At 35.8% G+C, this 18,087-nt stretch overlaps 1 protein-coding gene across 11 annotated transcripts in view; it reads right to left on the reverse strand.

Annotated features, from left to right (window-relative positions):
- Positions 1-18,087, reverse strand: part of GRIA4 (glutamate ionotropic receptor AMPA type subunit 4) — a 680,457-nt gene that overhangs the window by 65,442 nt on the left and 596,928 nt on the right. For 10 of the 11 annotated variants that reach the window (XM_024975311.2, XM_024975310.2, XM_024975315.2 and 7 more), the window contains 2 exons: positions 8,798-8,908; positions 1,063-1,269 (listed from right to left, as the gene is read on the reverse strand). In XM_024975311.2, the coding sequence (XP_024831079.1) occupies positions 1,063-1,269; positions 8,798-8,908 (318 nt within the window). Of the gene's footprint in view, positions 1-1,062; positions 1,270-6,315; positions 7,500-8,797; positions 8,909-18,087 lie in introns of those variants that run through there. The other variant, NM_001079604.3, reaches the window with a different exon arrangement.

Raw genomic sequence — 18,087 nt, forward strand, 5'->3', positions numbered from 1 at the left:
ACTGTGGGCTCTAGGTTTGATTTTTGGGACTTTGGAAATATATCATCACTGGCAATTGATAAATACTGGCTTGATTTTAACACTGCAATGTTAGCTGAAGAGACCAATCTTGTTCTAGTTCAGGCAGGAATGTCTACACTGAATTTGCCCTTGGCTTTTAATATGTATGACTTCCCTGGAGGCTCAGATGGTAAAATGTCTGCCTACAGTGTGGGAGACCCAGGTTCAATCCCTGGGTTGGGAAGATCCTCTGGAGAAGGAAATGGCAACCCACTCCTGTACTTTTGCCTGGAAAATCCCATGGACGCAAAGTGTGGTAGGCTACAGTTCATGGGGTCACAAAGAGTTGGACACGACTAAGTGACTTCACTTTCACTTTGAATATGTACACTAAAAATCTGGTGAACGCAAAGGGAAGGGCCTGACATGCTTTCATGTGAGGCCCACTATGGAATAAATTATCGCTTTTGTGTTTACTATGTTGGAAAAAATGATGTCATTGCATGTAAGTTTAAATTTATTGTGTTCAGCAGAGTTGTAAGATTTCACGTTATTGGTGAGTCTTTAATATATGCTAGCTAGTTTGCTGATTGCTTCACTAATAATTTAAAAGATATTTACTTGTAAATACAAGCAAATAGAAATATAAATAATTAGCTAAAATAAGGCTCAACTTTATGCTGTTAAAGGAAATCTGCTCCTACAATTATCAAGTAACAGATAAGTAATGGAGCTGTTTTGTAGCTCTCAAAACATGTTTCTGATATAGCAGCATCAAGCTTAAGAGAATAATCATCATAGATACTGAAGTTAGTGTTTTTTTTAAAATAGAATATCATATTCTGAATTTTTATCTTTTTAAAGTTATCAAGTATTAGTTTCCCTAATTGTTAGGAAATTACTAATGAAATAGAGAAATATTTGACATCATATATGCTTCTTTGAATGTAACTGCAAATTTTAAAAAAAACAACAATAGACATTTAACAATTGATATGTGCCCAAGTGAAAAAAACTTTCGGGTTTATGTAAGTAAATTTTCTAATAGATTGATTTGCTTACCCCGTAAACAAGTTCTCCTACCATCCCATTCCAGATTTTTGTGTCTGCATCCCTTGCTCCATATTTTCCATCAGGGACAATGGCAATTTTATATTTGATACCAATATGTTTTGCAATTTCAGATGCCAAATCTACACAGTATCCTTCATACTTGTCATTTCCTTCAAACATTTCATGATTTTTCTTGTACATAACATATGGGGATTCCTATAATGAGAGAAGTAGAACTGTAAAGGAGAAATTATGAAACATTCAAAAATTCTATGCAACTTTCACTTTCAGAACTTAACAAATGGATTATATTTAGTACTAATACACACACTGGTTTTGTGTGGCAAGAAATTGATAATAAAACAGATGAATATATAACTATGCTTAGAAGTATATTAAGTTGCTTTATAGATTCTGTTTTTATACTAAAAATAGAATCTTTAAAATAAAGTAAATTTCTTTTGAGTGATTATTACATACTTAGCACTGTGACTGTGATAGGAAAAATATATGTTAATAATTGACTAGAGAAGCATAAATTATCATCTATGGCAATAGGATTACCATTTTCAAAGTATCTCATGACCTGAAGATTACTTAGGAGTCAACTTTGTGTAATAGAAGACTTATTCAAAGTTATAGGTCTCTGTATTCTGCATCTTGTTTAGCCACATTCAACTGTGACTCCCTTCAGGAAAAGAGCCATATTATTTTTCTTTGCTCTCTGGGATTTAGCAAGATGCCTTGGTCAGAGCAGGTATTTAGCAAGTGCAAAGAAGAAACAAATTACAGTCCTTAACATTTTATATACTAATTTGTATTAAATTGGTTTTCCTAAAATTGTCCAGTATCTTGGCTTTAATTAAGGTTGTGATCCAAGAATTTTTATTCTATTATAAAAATATGTTCCCAATGGAAGCTAATAATTTTTCCCAATTGTGAAAATCATAACTCTTCAAGTAATATTTTTAGTAATATTCTCATTTAGTTTTTGAAGCAATAAGACGAAATAGGATGAATTATTGTGAAATGAAAAGATTAGTGCTAATTCATAACTGAACAGTTTTTGGTACATACACATACACACACACACACACACACACATCCCTAAACCAAACCATTTAAAGTCTGTGAAACTAAAGCACTTGATTTTATAAATAAAACCTAATGCCACCAACTGAAAGATAGGCTCAGTGAACATGCAGTACATACAGAACTCCCGGTCACACTTCAGATTTCTTAATCATTTGCAGACAAGGAATGACCACTTTTGACTACAATGTTATTGAAGTCATGATTTATATTTTATAAAATAGCACTGTGATATTCATTTAATAATTTTAATACATATCTTTTCTTTTCTCCCAGCAAATCTGTAGTTGGGAAAGTTGAACTTGTTCTTAGAACTCTGGATTAGAAGATGATTTACTTTGCATTACATGGCAGACTACACTAATTCTGATTTTGTTTTAAAATACTTTGTAACTATGGAAACTATTTTAAAAAGCAATAGAAGTGTAAATTATATAATATGTGATTTTCTCTTAGAGATGCCCTAAATAACTCTATTGTGGGCAATTGTTCAGGATTTGCTCTTATATTTTCTTAAATCCTGCCTTAAGTAGACATGGCCAAAAGAACCAGAAGTCTCTCACTTCTTCCTTGAATTTGATGGATATTCTAACACTGGACTTGGTTAAGAAATTTCTCCACCTACAAAATAAAGGCAGCTAATTATCTCTTTAGATAGAAGAAAATTATTTGTTAGCTTAAAGAAAACATTCTCCAGATATAAATCATTTTGTAAAATATGAATGTGGTTATAAAAATTGTAAGTTGTTGCAAGACTGTTAATTTCTAAAATATGTTATGGAATATTACTTAAAATGAACCAATACTTTCATTTTGCTTCTTTTCTTCTTGCGATAGTTAATTAAAATATGGAAGAATATGTATAAACAAGCACAAATTGCATATTTGCACAATCCTTAACATTCTAATTGAAATGGTTGTTAATAAAGCAAATGAGAGGTTTTCAAAAGGAGTATTGCTAAGGTTTACACTTGCTACTAAGATTGATAAATTCTAAAGAGTCTGAAATACTTGAACACATGAATTTTAGCCCTCAAATGTGTATTAGCTTGTGTACAGAAGTCTCTTTAGCTAGTATTATCATCTAGCTTGCAAAATCCCCTCTACATTATATAGTGAATAATTTGTTTCATTAAAAGCTGCATTTTCAATGTTTACTCAAATATTTCATAAATACCCGCTGTGTGGAAGGCAGCTTGCTGGGAACTAGAGGGTATAAAAATAAATTATATATGTTCCTCATCCTCTTACGATTATGATTAAATTCTTTGTAATAAAGGTACAGGAGTGAGAATGCTGGGAGACCACCATATATAATAAAATATATAGGAAAAAATAATACAAGCCCTCAGTTATTTAGTGCTTGCTCTGCGTCAAGTACAAAGTTATTTAACTGTTATTTAATGGTATCCTTTTATTTATTTTTCACACTGCCATTTCGAGGTAGGCATTTCCCAATTTGCAGATGGAAAATTTAAGCTTAAAGAATTTCAACAAATTGTTCAATTTCACAGAACTAGCAGGAGTGGAAATTGAACCCATAATTTGAATGTCTGGACATTTTTGAAGCTACTGTAGCATCTGTCAAAATACATGCAACTATTTGAGATTTCATGTGATTTAACAAGAGAGAAGACAAGATTAAACATATGAATTTCTGTATTTTTAGTGAATGAAATTTTTGAAAAAACAATGTATTAATACCTTTCCATATTTCCTCATAGTGTCTGCTACTCAATAAATATAAGGTGTTCAATAAATATAAAGATTTCCTGGTCTATCAATGCTTCCTAAATAAGAATATCATGGCAAGGTATTTATATTAGAACTTCCGGTTCAGGGGTTCAAAATGAAAGTAAATATTAATGAGTTCCAGATCATCTCTTTTGAAACAGGCATGTGTATCTATAAATACAAATTTATTTAGTGTCTTTGATATTTTTCACTTTCTTTTTTGGATAGCAGCACGCATCAGATTTTTGTTTTCCTAACAAACAAACCAACAAAGGCTAGAGAAGCCTTCAGTTTATTGAAAATGTTGATTAGAAGTTTGCTGCTGTTCAGTCACTAAGTCACGTCTGACTTTTAGGGGCATGAATAATTGTTGAGATTCAAATAGTGGTGCATGCAAATTAAGAGAAATAAGATGATCACACTCAGGAAGATGGAAGAACGAAAGGAGAGAACAGCTAGGCGTTTCTTGAATAAGATCTCTCATAGCTGCTCAGCTCTTTCCAGTTTCTTTGAATCTGTCTCATTTCCCTTTTCTTTCATGTTAAATCCAAATTAGCAGCAAATCCTCAACATGCTCTCAACCTTTTCATTTGTCCCGTCTCAAACCTGATAATTTATGTACAAGTAGCCCTTCAAACACTGCATACTTGAGGAGACTCAGTACAAAGTTGTGCTGAAGAAAATACCAAGTCTTTTCAGTATAGTAAAAAATGAGTTATAGTCAATCATTAAGGGGTGTTTGTGAACCATCTTTGATAAGCAACCTTCTGGAGCCCCAGGTTCTCAACTGTGAATTAAAATGGAAGGCTATAACCTACCATCTTTGTTATCAATTGCTATGTTCTGTGGGACAATAATTCCTTAGAAGTTATTTGAAATGCATTACTTCTTAGTGATTATGAGTTTATTAGTACAATTTCCATAATGCATAGTGTTCTACATCTGCTCTGCTATTTCAGGAAAGAAATCAATCTCTGTTTAAAGCTATGGCATTAGGGTTTGCTTATGAAAATGCCTATATAAATGAATTAAGATGATTTTCAATAAATAAAGTATCATTTTCCTACTGGGGAAACTTTTGTTTGGAATATTTGTCTTGATATTTAGCAAAAATAAAACTGTCAAAGTATATATTTATTGGAAAAGCTTTAAGATTTTCTAAACATCACAAATATAATCATTGAAACCACTAGTTGAAAACAGGTAAAATAATAAAATCAGTAATATCAAAAGTTATTTGCTATGTGGATATTTGCTTTTATCCAAAGAATTTTAATGTAGATAATTTATCCTATGGGTAAAATTCTTATAAATGAACATTAAAATGTTATTAAGAAATCAGTAAATTTAATAGTGGCATAATTTTAAGTTTATTAGAAATAACATTTAAAAGCATTGAGTTATAAACTCTTTGGAAGCAGATGCATGTATTGGGAAGATTAATATTTTGTTCAAGAAAGAAAATAAAAAAATTGTATAGATATTTATATGTATGTATAAATATGCACTTGTATATTGTATATACATATGTATCTACGTGCAGTGCACTTACAAAATTCCACATAAAAAGATAAACTAGCAAACAACTCATAAAAAGAATAAAAAATATTTATGGAAGGACTGTTATAAATAAAATTGTTTTGAGGCTTATAAAGTAATTATGATACTGCAGTGAATATATTTGGATTTTGTGGAAAAATTTCCAAAAGGATTGTTGAGTTCATGAGATGGTAAGAAACGCATTCTTAGTTTAGTAATGAGTTATGTTTCATTTACTTTCAGTGAAAGATTTGGGGAAAAATGAGATTGACTGAAATTTAATTGCATTTCTCCTTTTCCAGAGAGTTTAGCCAAAGAAAGTAGTGAAATTGCAGAGGAAACCACCACCCCAATGTCTACTGCAAACCACTTTTCCCTCAATTGCTACATTTAGCTAAACCACGTGGCACAGATGTGGCTTCCTTAGGTTGTTTTTTTGAATGTAAAATGTTAAATTAACATGGTCATAGTCTCACAAATTTTATAAAATTTTTAGTCACTAAGACTTAAAGAGAAAAAATGTTGAGCATCTGAATCCAAAACTTTAGATCTTTCAATTTTGTAGTCATGATTCTCATGTGATTATAGTGTCAAACTTACTTTTATTTAGATTTAGTTAAGTTATATTCAGAATGACTATATTCAGGAAGAATAAATTAGTCATTAAAATGAAGACATAAAACAAATAGATTTCAGCAATGCAAAAAGCTAAAGACACATTTTATTGAAAAATGGTATCTACTATACTTATTATATTTTTTGTCTACTTTCTCTCATTAGAATTAAATTCAATTGTAAGTGCAGGATTTTGGTCTGTTTTCTTGTCTAACATATCCCAGGCTTATAACTGTGCCTAGCAAATAGCAGACGCTTAATAAATATTTGTGAATGAATAAATAAATTTCTCAATCAACTTTATTCAACAATACCATATACTATTACAGTGCATCAACATGTAAATAACAACATACACAAAGGAAAGACAAATGGTAGAACAGCAAAGTCATAACAATTCTGATCAAAATGAATGAGTTCTAGTGCCACAACAGTCTTCTTTTTATGTCTAGATATCTGTCTTGCACATAGTTTAATATCTAACCAATTCCATTCCTGTTGAAAGTTTTCAACTTAATCTGAGGGATTATAATACACCAGTGTCAATATCTCATTCATCTACAAAAAAGCACATTACTTTCAAGATGAAAGAGATGATGGAGATGTCATAGGTCCTGGGATAATATCAACAAAAGCAAATACAAGGAACACTTTTGGCGAAAGGATGCTAGCATTTTTGTTTTTGAATTATTGAAGTTGCAAAGATCATAGGTATTATTTATATAGAGATTACATTTTTATACAAAAGACAGATACTAGTACTGCACTATTTTCATTGCAAAAATATTGGTGACATCACTGTCAAAGAAAAGATAACTGTACAGAATAGTCTTTAGATATATAGGAAACAACTGGATTTTTCAATCATTTTTTGACAGCATGCTTTCTGAAAAATAGCCATGCTTGCAAAACTAATTCAATATTGTGGCCTGAAGAATTGTATCTCCACCCCCTTTAATAACAGAATCTACATTATACCTATAATGAACACTAAAACACCTTATTTCATGTAGAACAGGCAAAATTTCAAAAAAAAATTTAAGGAAAGCAACTATGTGTATCCAGAAAAGAAGGACACAAATTCATAGATATTTACTTTTAGAAAATCTACTCTTGGCATTAGAAGTGTTAAAATTTCATCATTTATGTACAATGACCTCATTTCAAGATATGGGAATAAATACGTCAGAATTAAGTATTATTTTTCAACATTTAGTTTCTTGAAAAAGATGAGGATTAATTCTTCTTTGTTCTAGTATCTCAGGAAAGTCACAGAACTTAAAAATAAGTGTGGTTTTTTTTCTGGTAGTCCAGAGTTGATCATCCAAGAAGAATCCCAAATGAACAATTAGCTTAAATTTACTACACAGAAGAACAAGACTTGAGCTTTAGTTAGGAATAGTCGAACAACGTGGAGCTCATTTCTTTCTTGATCAATTTCTTAAAATAGGATTCTTCATCAGAGGCTGAAAAGAGGAGGACTGTACTGAAGTATGACTTTCCATTACCGTCTTTTTTAGGAATATATATATGTATATGTACATATACATATATATACATATATTTAAGTCCCATGCATTACACAATTAAGTTAGAAGATATTTATTTTTCATTCATACACAAAAGCTCCTGTTGGTTGGTTTGAATTCTAAAATTATAAACTTCCAATTAAGGCTTGACAGATTAACATTAAGTTGCTAGCTAGTGGCGCAACACTGATAAAATTAATTGCAACATGTGAAAGCTTTTCTCTGGCATTTTCATGCTTTGACCTCAATGTCAAAATGTTGGAAATAATTTGACATTACTAAAAACATAAGTTAAAATTACGTAAGATAAAAATTAAATTACAGAAAATAGTTTTTCTTCATTTAGAGTAAGGGCTTTATAAAAATTAAAAAATGTGTCCTGCCAAATGAGACAGTGAGCTGTGGATATGTAACTTAAAATTAGATAGAAACAGTTACCGATTGTTGATCTCCTTTGACTAGCATTGACTATAAAGAGTATGTTTGAATTTAGAAGAGAAAAATATGAGATACACTATTTAAAAGATACTTTCATGAGAATCTCTTTGAAAAAGCAGACTTAAGATTTAGAGTATTTTTAATTTTATAATGTGACCGAATGAAGATCATATTTTTGTTAATTTAGGAGAATTTCAATAAATTTTAATGCATTTTTCCCCCACAGGTCAATGAGAAAAATAATCGGTACAAAAACTCCTTTGTGAAGTAAATATAAATATAAAACAAAATTTATTTTTAAAGCATACAGTTGTGTAAAACATGCTCATTAAAATCTTAACATTCATATCTCTATTATAAAGACAATGCAAATCATTATTAAATTAATAAATTACCTGAAAATTATAATTTTAAGCACTATTAGCTATTATTACATTGATGTTTAAAAACATAATAACAATATATGATGTTTAAAACTGGGTATTTCATGTGATTAGTTGTTGATCATTTTCATGTTCATTCTTTTGTCCTTTGAAATCTTAGCATTTGATTCATTTCCAATGAAAGATTTTCAGTTTTTAACATCTGAGCATTTTTCCAAGAACAATAATATAACAAAAGATAATACAAATAAAAGTACCGAAATGAGTTCAGGACAAACTTATTCAAAGCCTCAATAGACTTTTGTTGATCAGAACATCAATGCCACCATCACTAAGATGCAGCCTTCACATAGCTGGGAATTAAAATTGCCTACGGGCAAAATAAAACATCATAAAACACAGACCAAAACTTACCATAATAGTGGTTACAACAACTGTTCTGTTTTCAATAGCTGCTGTGTCATTGCCAAGTGTGGGTACATCTTGAATCAAGACTAATTTATCCATATCATTCCAGTATCCAACCTGCCAAATAGAAAAAAATCTTGAAAGCACATTTTAGAAGAGTTTTCTCTAGTTCTTATTGGAACAATGAGAATTATTAATAAGAAAACAAAACAAATTTATGAAGCACACACAAAAAAATGTGTTTGGAAGTTTTCTTAATTGATGATGAGCCAGTTTTCCTAATGTTAATAATACTACTTACTTACACATTTGCCAACTTTACAATTTATTAATACACTCATGGACTAGCTAAGACATTGAGAATGAATGGGTTCAAAAAGGAATATGGATACAGATGGAATGCCATTTTGTTCTGATGCTCTTGTAGTGAAATTGATTGGAAACTTCTATACTTAGTTTACATGATTTTTATCAATAATGTTACAGATTTTATAGTAAGGAGAATAGATTTACATGGGGCACATGTACAGGATGTTTTAAAAACATAGATTTGTGTATTTTAAAGCAATATAGAAATAGTTTTTTGGTTTCATATGTACAGGATGTTTTAAAAACATAGATTTGTGTATTTTAAAGCAATATAGAAATAGTTTTTTGGTTTCATATAACCTAGCCTCTAGATAAACTAGAGGCTAGTTTATCATTTCTAAAATGCTAAATATATCAAATGTTAATGATTATTTAATATTTTCACTTTTGAAAATTTTAAATTTGTATTTTTAAAATTTCAAATCCTTATATTACTCGTTTAGACTCGAAGCAAACTCTTTTCCATAAAATATATTAAGTAATTAGTTAAGCACTATACAATGTTACAAACTAAAATGGGATTCTACTGGAAATTTAGGATTCTTTTCAGAATGCAGACTACTTCTTTACTGCTTGCTCCCTGAAAGACACTGTAATCAATGCTTTAATAAAAAATGCATCTTAAAGTTTATACACACAGCAAATATAAAGGTAGGTGCAATTACAAGTCCATATACTTTACTATTATGGTACATATATTTTACTGTTATGCTACATACACCCAAATGACTGTTCATTTAATGCTTGCCAAACTTCTTTCAAGGTAAGTGAAACCCAAGTAAGATGGTAGACACTGAGAGAGGGGATCAGAGGGCAGACAGACTGAAACTACAATCACAGACAACTAGCCAATCTGATCACATGGACCACAGCCTTGTCTAACTCAATGAAACTAAGCCATGCCATATGGGGCCACCCAAACCAGACAGATCATGGTGGAGAGGTCTGACAGAATGTGGTCCACTGGAGAAGGGAATGGAAAACCACTTCAGTATTCTTGCCTTGAGAACCCCATGAACAGTATAAAAAGGCAAAAAATAAGACACTGAAAGATGAACTCCCCAGGTAGATAGGTGCCCAATATGCTACTGGAGATAAGTGGAGAAATAACTCCAGAAAGAATGGAGATGGAGCCACAGCAAAAACAACACCCAGTTGTGAATGGGACTGGTGATATAAGCAAGGTTTGATGCTGTAAGGAGCAATATTGCATAGGAACCTGGAATATAAGGCCCATGAATCAAGGCAAATTGGTAGTGGTCAAACAGGAGATGACAAGAGTGAACATCGACATTCTAGGAATCAGAGAACTAAGACGGACTGGAATGGGTGAATTTTACTCAGATGACCATTACATCTACTACTGTGGGCAGGAATCCCATAGAAGAAATGGAGTAGCCATCATTGTCAACAAAAGAGTCCAAAATGCAGTACGTGGATGCAATCTCAAAAACAACAGAATGATCTCTGTTCATTTCCAAGGCAAACCATTCAATACCACGGTAATCCAAGTCTATGCCCTGACCAGTAACGCTGAAGAAGCTGAAGTTGAACGGTTCTATGAAGACCTACAAGACCTTCTAGAACTAACACCCAAAAAAGATGTCCTTTTCATTATAGGGAAGTGGAATGCAAAAGTAGAAAGTCAAGAAACACCTGGAGTAACAGACAAATTTGGCCTTGGAGTATGGAATGAAGGAGGGCAAAGGCTAATAGAGTTCTATCAAGAGAACTCACTAGTCATAGCAAACACCCTCTTCCAACAACACAAGAGAAGACTCTACACGTGGACATCACCAGATGGTCGACACCGAACTCAGATTGATTATATCCTTTGCAGCCAAAGATGGAGAAGCTCTATACAGTCAGCAGAAACAAGACTGGGAGCTGACTGTGGCTCGGATCATGAACTCCTTATTGCCAAATTCAGACTGAAATTGAAGAAAGTGGAGAAAACCACTAGACCATTCAGGTATGACCTAAATCAAATCCCTTATGACTATACAGTAGAAGTGAGAAATAGATTTAAGGGACTAGATCTGATAGAGTGCCTGATGAACTATGGATGGAGGTTTGTGACATTGTACAGGAGACAGGAATCAAGACCATCCCCAAGGAAAAGAAATTCAAGAAAAGCAAAATGGCTGTCTGGGGAGGCCTTACAAATAGCTGTGAAAACAAGGGAAGCAAAATGGAAAGGAGAAAAGGAAAGATATACCCATTTGAATGTAGAGTTCCAAAAAAATAGCAATCAATGCAAAGAAATAGAGGAAAACAATAGAATGGGAAAGACTAGAGATCTCTTCAACATAATTAGAGATACCAAGGGAACATTTCATGCAAAGATGGGCTCAATAAAGGACAAAAATGGTGGGGACCTAACAGAAGCAGAAGATATTAAGAAGAGGTGGCAAGAATACAAAGAACTGTACAAAAAAGATCTTCTTGGCCCAGATAAGGAAGATGGTGTGATAATTCACCTACAGCCAAACATCCTGGAATGTGAAGTCAAGTGGGCCTTAGGAAGCATCACTACGAACAAAGTAGTAGGGGTGATGGAATCCCAGTTGAGCTCTTTCAAATCTTCAAAGACAATGCTGTGAAAGTGCTGCACTCAATATGCCAGCAAATTTGGAAAACTCAGCAGTGGCCACAGGACTGGAAAAGGTCAATTTTCATTCCAATCCCAAAGAAAGGCGATGCCAAAGAATGCTCAAACTACCGCACAATTGCACTCATCTCACACGCTAGTAAAGTAATACTCAAAATTCTCCAAGCCAGGCTTCAGCAATATGTGAACCATGAACTTCCAGATGGTTTTAAAAAAGGCAGAGGAACCAGAGATCAAATTGCCAACATCCGCTGGATCATAGAAAAAGCAAAAGAGTTCCATAAAAAACATCTATTTCTGCTTTATTGACTATGCCAAAGCCTTTGACTGTGTGGATCACAACAAACTGTGGAAAATTCTGAAAAAGATGGGAATACCAGACCACCTGACCTACCTCTTGAGAAATCTGTATGCAGGTCAGGAAGCAACAGTTAGAACTGGACATGGAACAACAGACTGGTTCCAAACAGGAAAAGGAGTACATCAAGGCTGTATATTGTCACCCTGCTTATTTAACTTCTATGCAGAGTACATCATGAGAAATGCTGGACTGGAGGAAGCACAAGCTGGAATCAAAATTGCCAGGAGAAATATCAATAACCTCAGATATAGAGATGACAGCACTCTTATGGCAGAAAGTGAAGAATTAAAGAGCCTCTTGATGAAAGTGAAAGAGGAGAGTGAAAAAGTTGGTTTAAAGCTCAGCATTCAGAAAACGAAGATCATGGCATCCGGTCCCATCACTTCATGGGAAATAGATGAGGAAACAGTGGAAACATTGGCTGACTTAATTTTTCTGAGCTCCAAAATCACTGCAGATGGTTATTGCAGCAGTGAAATTCAAAGACGCTTACTCTTGGAAGGATAGTTATGACCAACCTAGACACCAACCTGTACTAAAAAGCAGACACATTACTTTGCCAACAAAGGTCCTTCTAGTCAAGACTATGGGTTTTCCAGTGGTCATGTATGGATGTGAGAGTTGGACTATAAAGAAAGCTGAGTGCCGAAGAATTGATGCTTTTGAACTGTGGTGTTGGAGAAGATTCTTGAGAGTCCCTTGGACTGCAGGGAGATCCAACCAGTTCATCCTAAAGGAGATCAGTCCTGGGTGTTTACTGGAAGGACTGATATTGAAAATGAAACTCCAATACTTTGGCCACCTGATGTGAAGAACGACTCATTGGAAAAGACCCTTATGATGGGAAAGATTGAGGGCAGGAGGAGAAGGGGACGACAGAGGATGAGATGGTTAGAAGGCATCATCGACTCGATGGACATGGGTTTGAGTGAATTCCAGGAGTTGGTGATGGACAGGGAGGCCTGGCGTGCTGCAGTTTATGGGGTCGCAAAGAGTCGGACACAACTGAGCGACTGAACTGAACTGAACTGAAACTTTTTTCTTGTATTTCCAGATGCAGTTGATAAAACTCATGTTTTCAATGAAATGTATGCAACTGATCACAGGGAAGCCTGGTTTCCTCCAGTCCATGGGGTCACAAAGAGTCAGACACAATTGAGCAACTGAACAGCAACAACAAATTGCTCACTGGTCTGTATTCACTGTTTGTTCAAATATGTTTTAAAAGTCTTGTTTCCTTCAAATTTTTACTGTCATGTTAGTATTTGTGAACATATTAAAATAAAATAAGCATTAGCATATAAAAAAGAAACACTATATTATTTATAAATATTGCATATATAATTAACAGAATATAGAAAAAATAATTTTTATTAATGTGTTTTTCTACATTGCTTAATTTGATCCAAAATTATGAGTATAAATCAATTCAGCAGTTATTTTTAATTGCCCATATGAATTTGAAAGTGAAAGTGAAAGTCGCTCAGTTGTGTCTGACCCTTTGCAACCCAGGCCAGAATTCTCTAGGCTAGAATACTGGAGTGGGTAGCCTTTCCCTCTTCCAGAGGATCCTCCCAACTCAGGCATCAAACCCAGGTCTCCCACATTGCGGGCAGATTCTTTACCATCTGAGCCACAAGGGAAGCCCAAGAATACTGGAGTGATTGCCCCATCCCCTCTTCAATGAATCTACCCAACCCAGGAATTGAGCTGGGGTCTCCTGCATTGCAGTTGGATTCTTTATAGACTGAGCTCTCAGGGAATTTGTGCTAACACATTTAATATCAGTGAAAAATTTAATTAAAACAAAATAAATGTACCTTTGAGAACTATCCTCTCCTCAACTTCTACATGCACTTAAAAAATAATTTAAAAAGCATGTCAGTTGCTTCCTGTTAATTTTCCTTTGCACATGATAGTTCGCAACATAAAAATAGGTTTCACAGTTTAGTATTCCATTAAAATGCAGCCACCTTCCAGATTTCAGCAGCCCATTCTCTGGGAAAGCAAATTTTCTTTGTTAATGGGTTAACGAGGCGCGGGCGGCTGCTACCAGCGCACCTTGGAGTGGGCGGCTGTGACTGGGCACTTAGGCACGGCCGAGAGGAGCTACCCTCTGTCCAGGGTCAGGGGCAGAAGCTGGGAGGACCCCATGCCCAAAGGGCGGTGGCCAAGAGAGTTACCCCATGTCTGAGGTCAGGGGTAGCGGCCGAGAGTGCCAGGCTGCGATGGCGCAGGAACGGCTGAGAAGAGCTACCCAAGTCAAGGTCAGGGGCGGCAGCTGAGAGGAGCTACCCCACTTTCGAGGTCAGAGGTGGCGGCCGGGAGGAGCTACCTCATGCCCCCATGCCCGAGGCCAGGGGTGGCAGCCGGGAGGACCAACTCCACGTCCAAGGAGTGGTGGCTGCGTGGGTGCAGGAGGGCCTAGAGGAGCTATCCCATGTTGAAGGTCAGGAAGGGCGGCAGTGAGGAGATACCCCTCGTCCAAGGTAAGGAGCAGTGGCTGCACTTCGCTGGAGCAGCCGTGAAGAGATACCCCACACACAAGGTAAGAGAAACCCAAGTAAGATGGTACGTGTTGCAAGAGGGCATCAGAGGGCAGACACACTGAAACCATACTCACAGGAAACTCGTCAATCTAATCACACTAGGACCACAGCCTTGTCTAACTCAATGAAACTAAGCCATGCCCATGGGGCAACCCAAGATGGGAGGGCCACGGTGGAAAGATCTGACAGAATATGGTCCACTGGAGAAGGGAATGGCAAACCAATATTCTTGCCTTGAGAACCCCATGAACAGTAAAGCTGAAACTCCAGTACTTTGGCCACCTCATATGAAGAGTTGACTTACTGGAAAAGACTCTGATGCTGGGAGGGATTGGGGGCAGGAGGAGAAGGGGACAACAGAGGATGAGATGGCTGGATGGCATCACTGACTAGATGGATGTGAATCTGAGTGAACTTTGGGAGCTGGTGATGGACAGGGAGGCCTGGCATGCTGCGATTCATGGGGTCACAAAGAGTCGGACACAACTGAACGACTGAACTGAACTGAATGAGTTCCCACAACATAAAAACTATAGCTCTGAGACACATTATGGAGAGTTTTCAGATGTTGACAAGACCTTGACATTTTGTATTTAAGGACAACCTGTGGGAGATCAGCCCTGGGATTTCTTTGGAAGGGATGATGCTAAAGCTGAAACTCCAGTACTTTGGCCACATCATGCGAAGAGTTGACTCATTGGAAAAGACTCTGATGCTGGGAGGGATTGGGGGCAAGAAGAGAAGGGGACGACAGAGGATCAGATGGCTGGATGGCATCACTGACTCGATGGACGTGAGTCTCAGTGAACTCCGGGAGTCGGTGATGGACAGGGAGGCCTGGCGTGCTGCAATTCATGGGGTTGCAAAGAGTCAGACACGACTAAGTGACTAATCTGATCTGATCTATGGGTTCATAAGTATCTCCCTGCATCTCAAGATAAATGATTTAGAAGTAATGGCAAATTAAAATAATAACCAAAAATTTACCCAACCGTATTTATCCTAAATATACTTGGAATTCTTGAAAAAGAAATACAAGTTTTGTGATACAGAACCATGGTTTGTACATAGATGTCATGTGGGCTATGGAATTACTGGAAAAAAGACAATTCAGGGCGAGCAATAGCTCAAAAGTCATTTCCTAAAGTAAAAGATATTAAAGTTTGTACCTAAAACCTCATGTGAGATATTTTTTCTAAGAACTCTTCCCATGCCTGATCTCATTTAAGTAGGAAAGTAGGCATGATTTTTCCTCTAGAGACAGAAATTGGGTGCACAAGAGTTTTGTAATGCTCTTGTAATGTAAAAATACGGAAGCATTTAAATTGCTAAACTGTAGGAAATGTCAGAGAAATATTTGTCTTCTTGGATTCCTAAGGATGAATTGTACACAAACATAACCATAATATAATGTATGAGTAAATATATCTGTTTTTATGGTAGGGGCTTCCCTCGTAGTTCAGCTGTTAAACAATCTGCTTGCAATGCAGGAGACCCTGTCCTGGGTTAGGAAGATCTCCTGGAGAAGGGATAGGCTATCCATTCCAGTATTCTTGGGCTTCCCTGGTGACTCAGATGGTAAAGAATCGCCTGCAATGTGGGATACCTGGGTTCAGTCCCTGGGTTGGGAAGGTCCCCTGGAGGAGGGCATGGCAACCCACACCAGTATTCTTGCCTGGAGAATCCCCATGGACAGAGGAGCCTGGTGGGTTGCAGTTCATGGGGTTTCTAAAGAGTTGGACACAACTGAGTGACTAAGCACCGCACACAGCAAATATCTCTGTATTTATGGTAGACTTTGCCTGAAATGTAGGGATAGAGGGGCCATGAGAAGCCTCTGTTTTACTCAAAGTTGTTCCTGGGAGAGATGATTTGACCAGACCTGTCCTGAAAAACATAGCTTAATACTTATACCAACCTTGAGGAGAAAAGTTATGGGCCCTGGGACTGAAAATATTTTGTGGCAGCTAAGAGAGTAGCTTTGAAGCTAGATAATGAGCCCTGGTCTCCACCCCAGCTCCATCTCTTTCTTGAACATCCCTGTGCAGGTTAGTTTCTCTGAACCTTAATTTTCTCTTATATAAAGTGAGAAAAATATGTCTAGTTTTCAGATTGCTGTAAGATTAAATATTAAAATGTACAAAACTTTTCCTTCATATGTCTGGCATATAATCTACTCTCAATAAATATAATATTTATGATTAACAAAGGTCTGTCTAGTCAAAGCTATGGTTTCTCCAGTAGTCATGTATGGATGTATGAGTTGGACTATAAAGAAAGCTGAGCACAAAAGAATTGATGTTTTGAACCTTGGTGTTGGAGAAGACTCTTGAGAGTGCCTTGGACTTCAAGGAGATCCAACCAGTCCATCCTGAAGGAAATCAGTTCTGACTATTCATTGGAAGGACTGATGCTGAAGCTGAAACTCCAATATTTTGGCCATATGATGTGACGAACTGACTCATTTGAAAAGATACTGATGCTGGGGAAGATTGAAGGCAGGAGGAGAAGGGAACGACAGAAGATGAGATGGTTGGATGGCATCACCGACTCATGAGTCTGAGTAACTCTGGGAGTTGGTGATGGACAGGGAGGCCTGGCATACTGCAGTCCATGGGGTCACAAAGAGTCAGACACGACTGAGCAACTGAACTGAACTGACCTGTAGAATTACTGAAATCATGGAAGCCTGGTTTTAGAGCATGTTTGTAAGATCACTGGAATTCCAAGAAGATTCCAAAGTACTTAGGAGCTGAGACTTCAGAAAGAGCTTTGTGGCTTCTGTTTAATAAGACTCTGGTCAATTTTTCTGTTACAGAATCCAGACAAACTGATATATGAACTCTCTGATCTATTTTCAAAGATAGCTCCCTTATGGGAAAGTGTGCAGTTTATAAGAATGACTGCTCGCTTTTCAGACATACTGCCGAAACTCACCAGCTTAGTGTTTCTCACAGTAGTTCATTTTTTAAGTTTAATATTCCTGACAGAATGCCCCAGAAAAACAAGGATAGATAAGTCTACACCAATTCACACTTCATATTTCTTTTAACAGTTTTAGACAAATATTAGCTGAGTGTGAAGATGTACTGTTCATTACTTTCCCAACATTTTTTTTTTCAAATTTCTCCTCTAAAAACCTTAATTTTTGTTACCATCGTGGTTCAATAGGCCATGAAAAGATTCACTGCTTTAAATAACTCACTTGATGTTACCACTAGTTACCACCAGCTTCCTTTTTCCATTATTCTTTCTTTAATGAGGAGATCATTTTACTTTTTGTACTTACTGTTTTGGGAGATATGGAATTGTCTTTTGCATTTTAGAAAGGTTTTACTTAAATGGCTAATTTTTCAGAATTTGATTTGTGACAGTCTAATTACCAGTTAGTCAATATTCTTAGGGA

Source organism: Bos taurus, chromosome 15, assembly GCF_002263795.3.
Source record: "Bos taurus isolate L1 Dominette 01449 registration number 42190680 breed Hereford chromosome 15, ARS-UCD2.0, whole genome shotgun sequence".
NCBI classification, from domain to species: Eukaryota; Metazoa; Chordata; class Mammalia; order Artiodactyla; family Bovidae; genus Bos; species Bos taurus.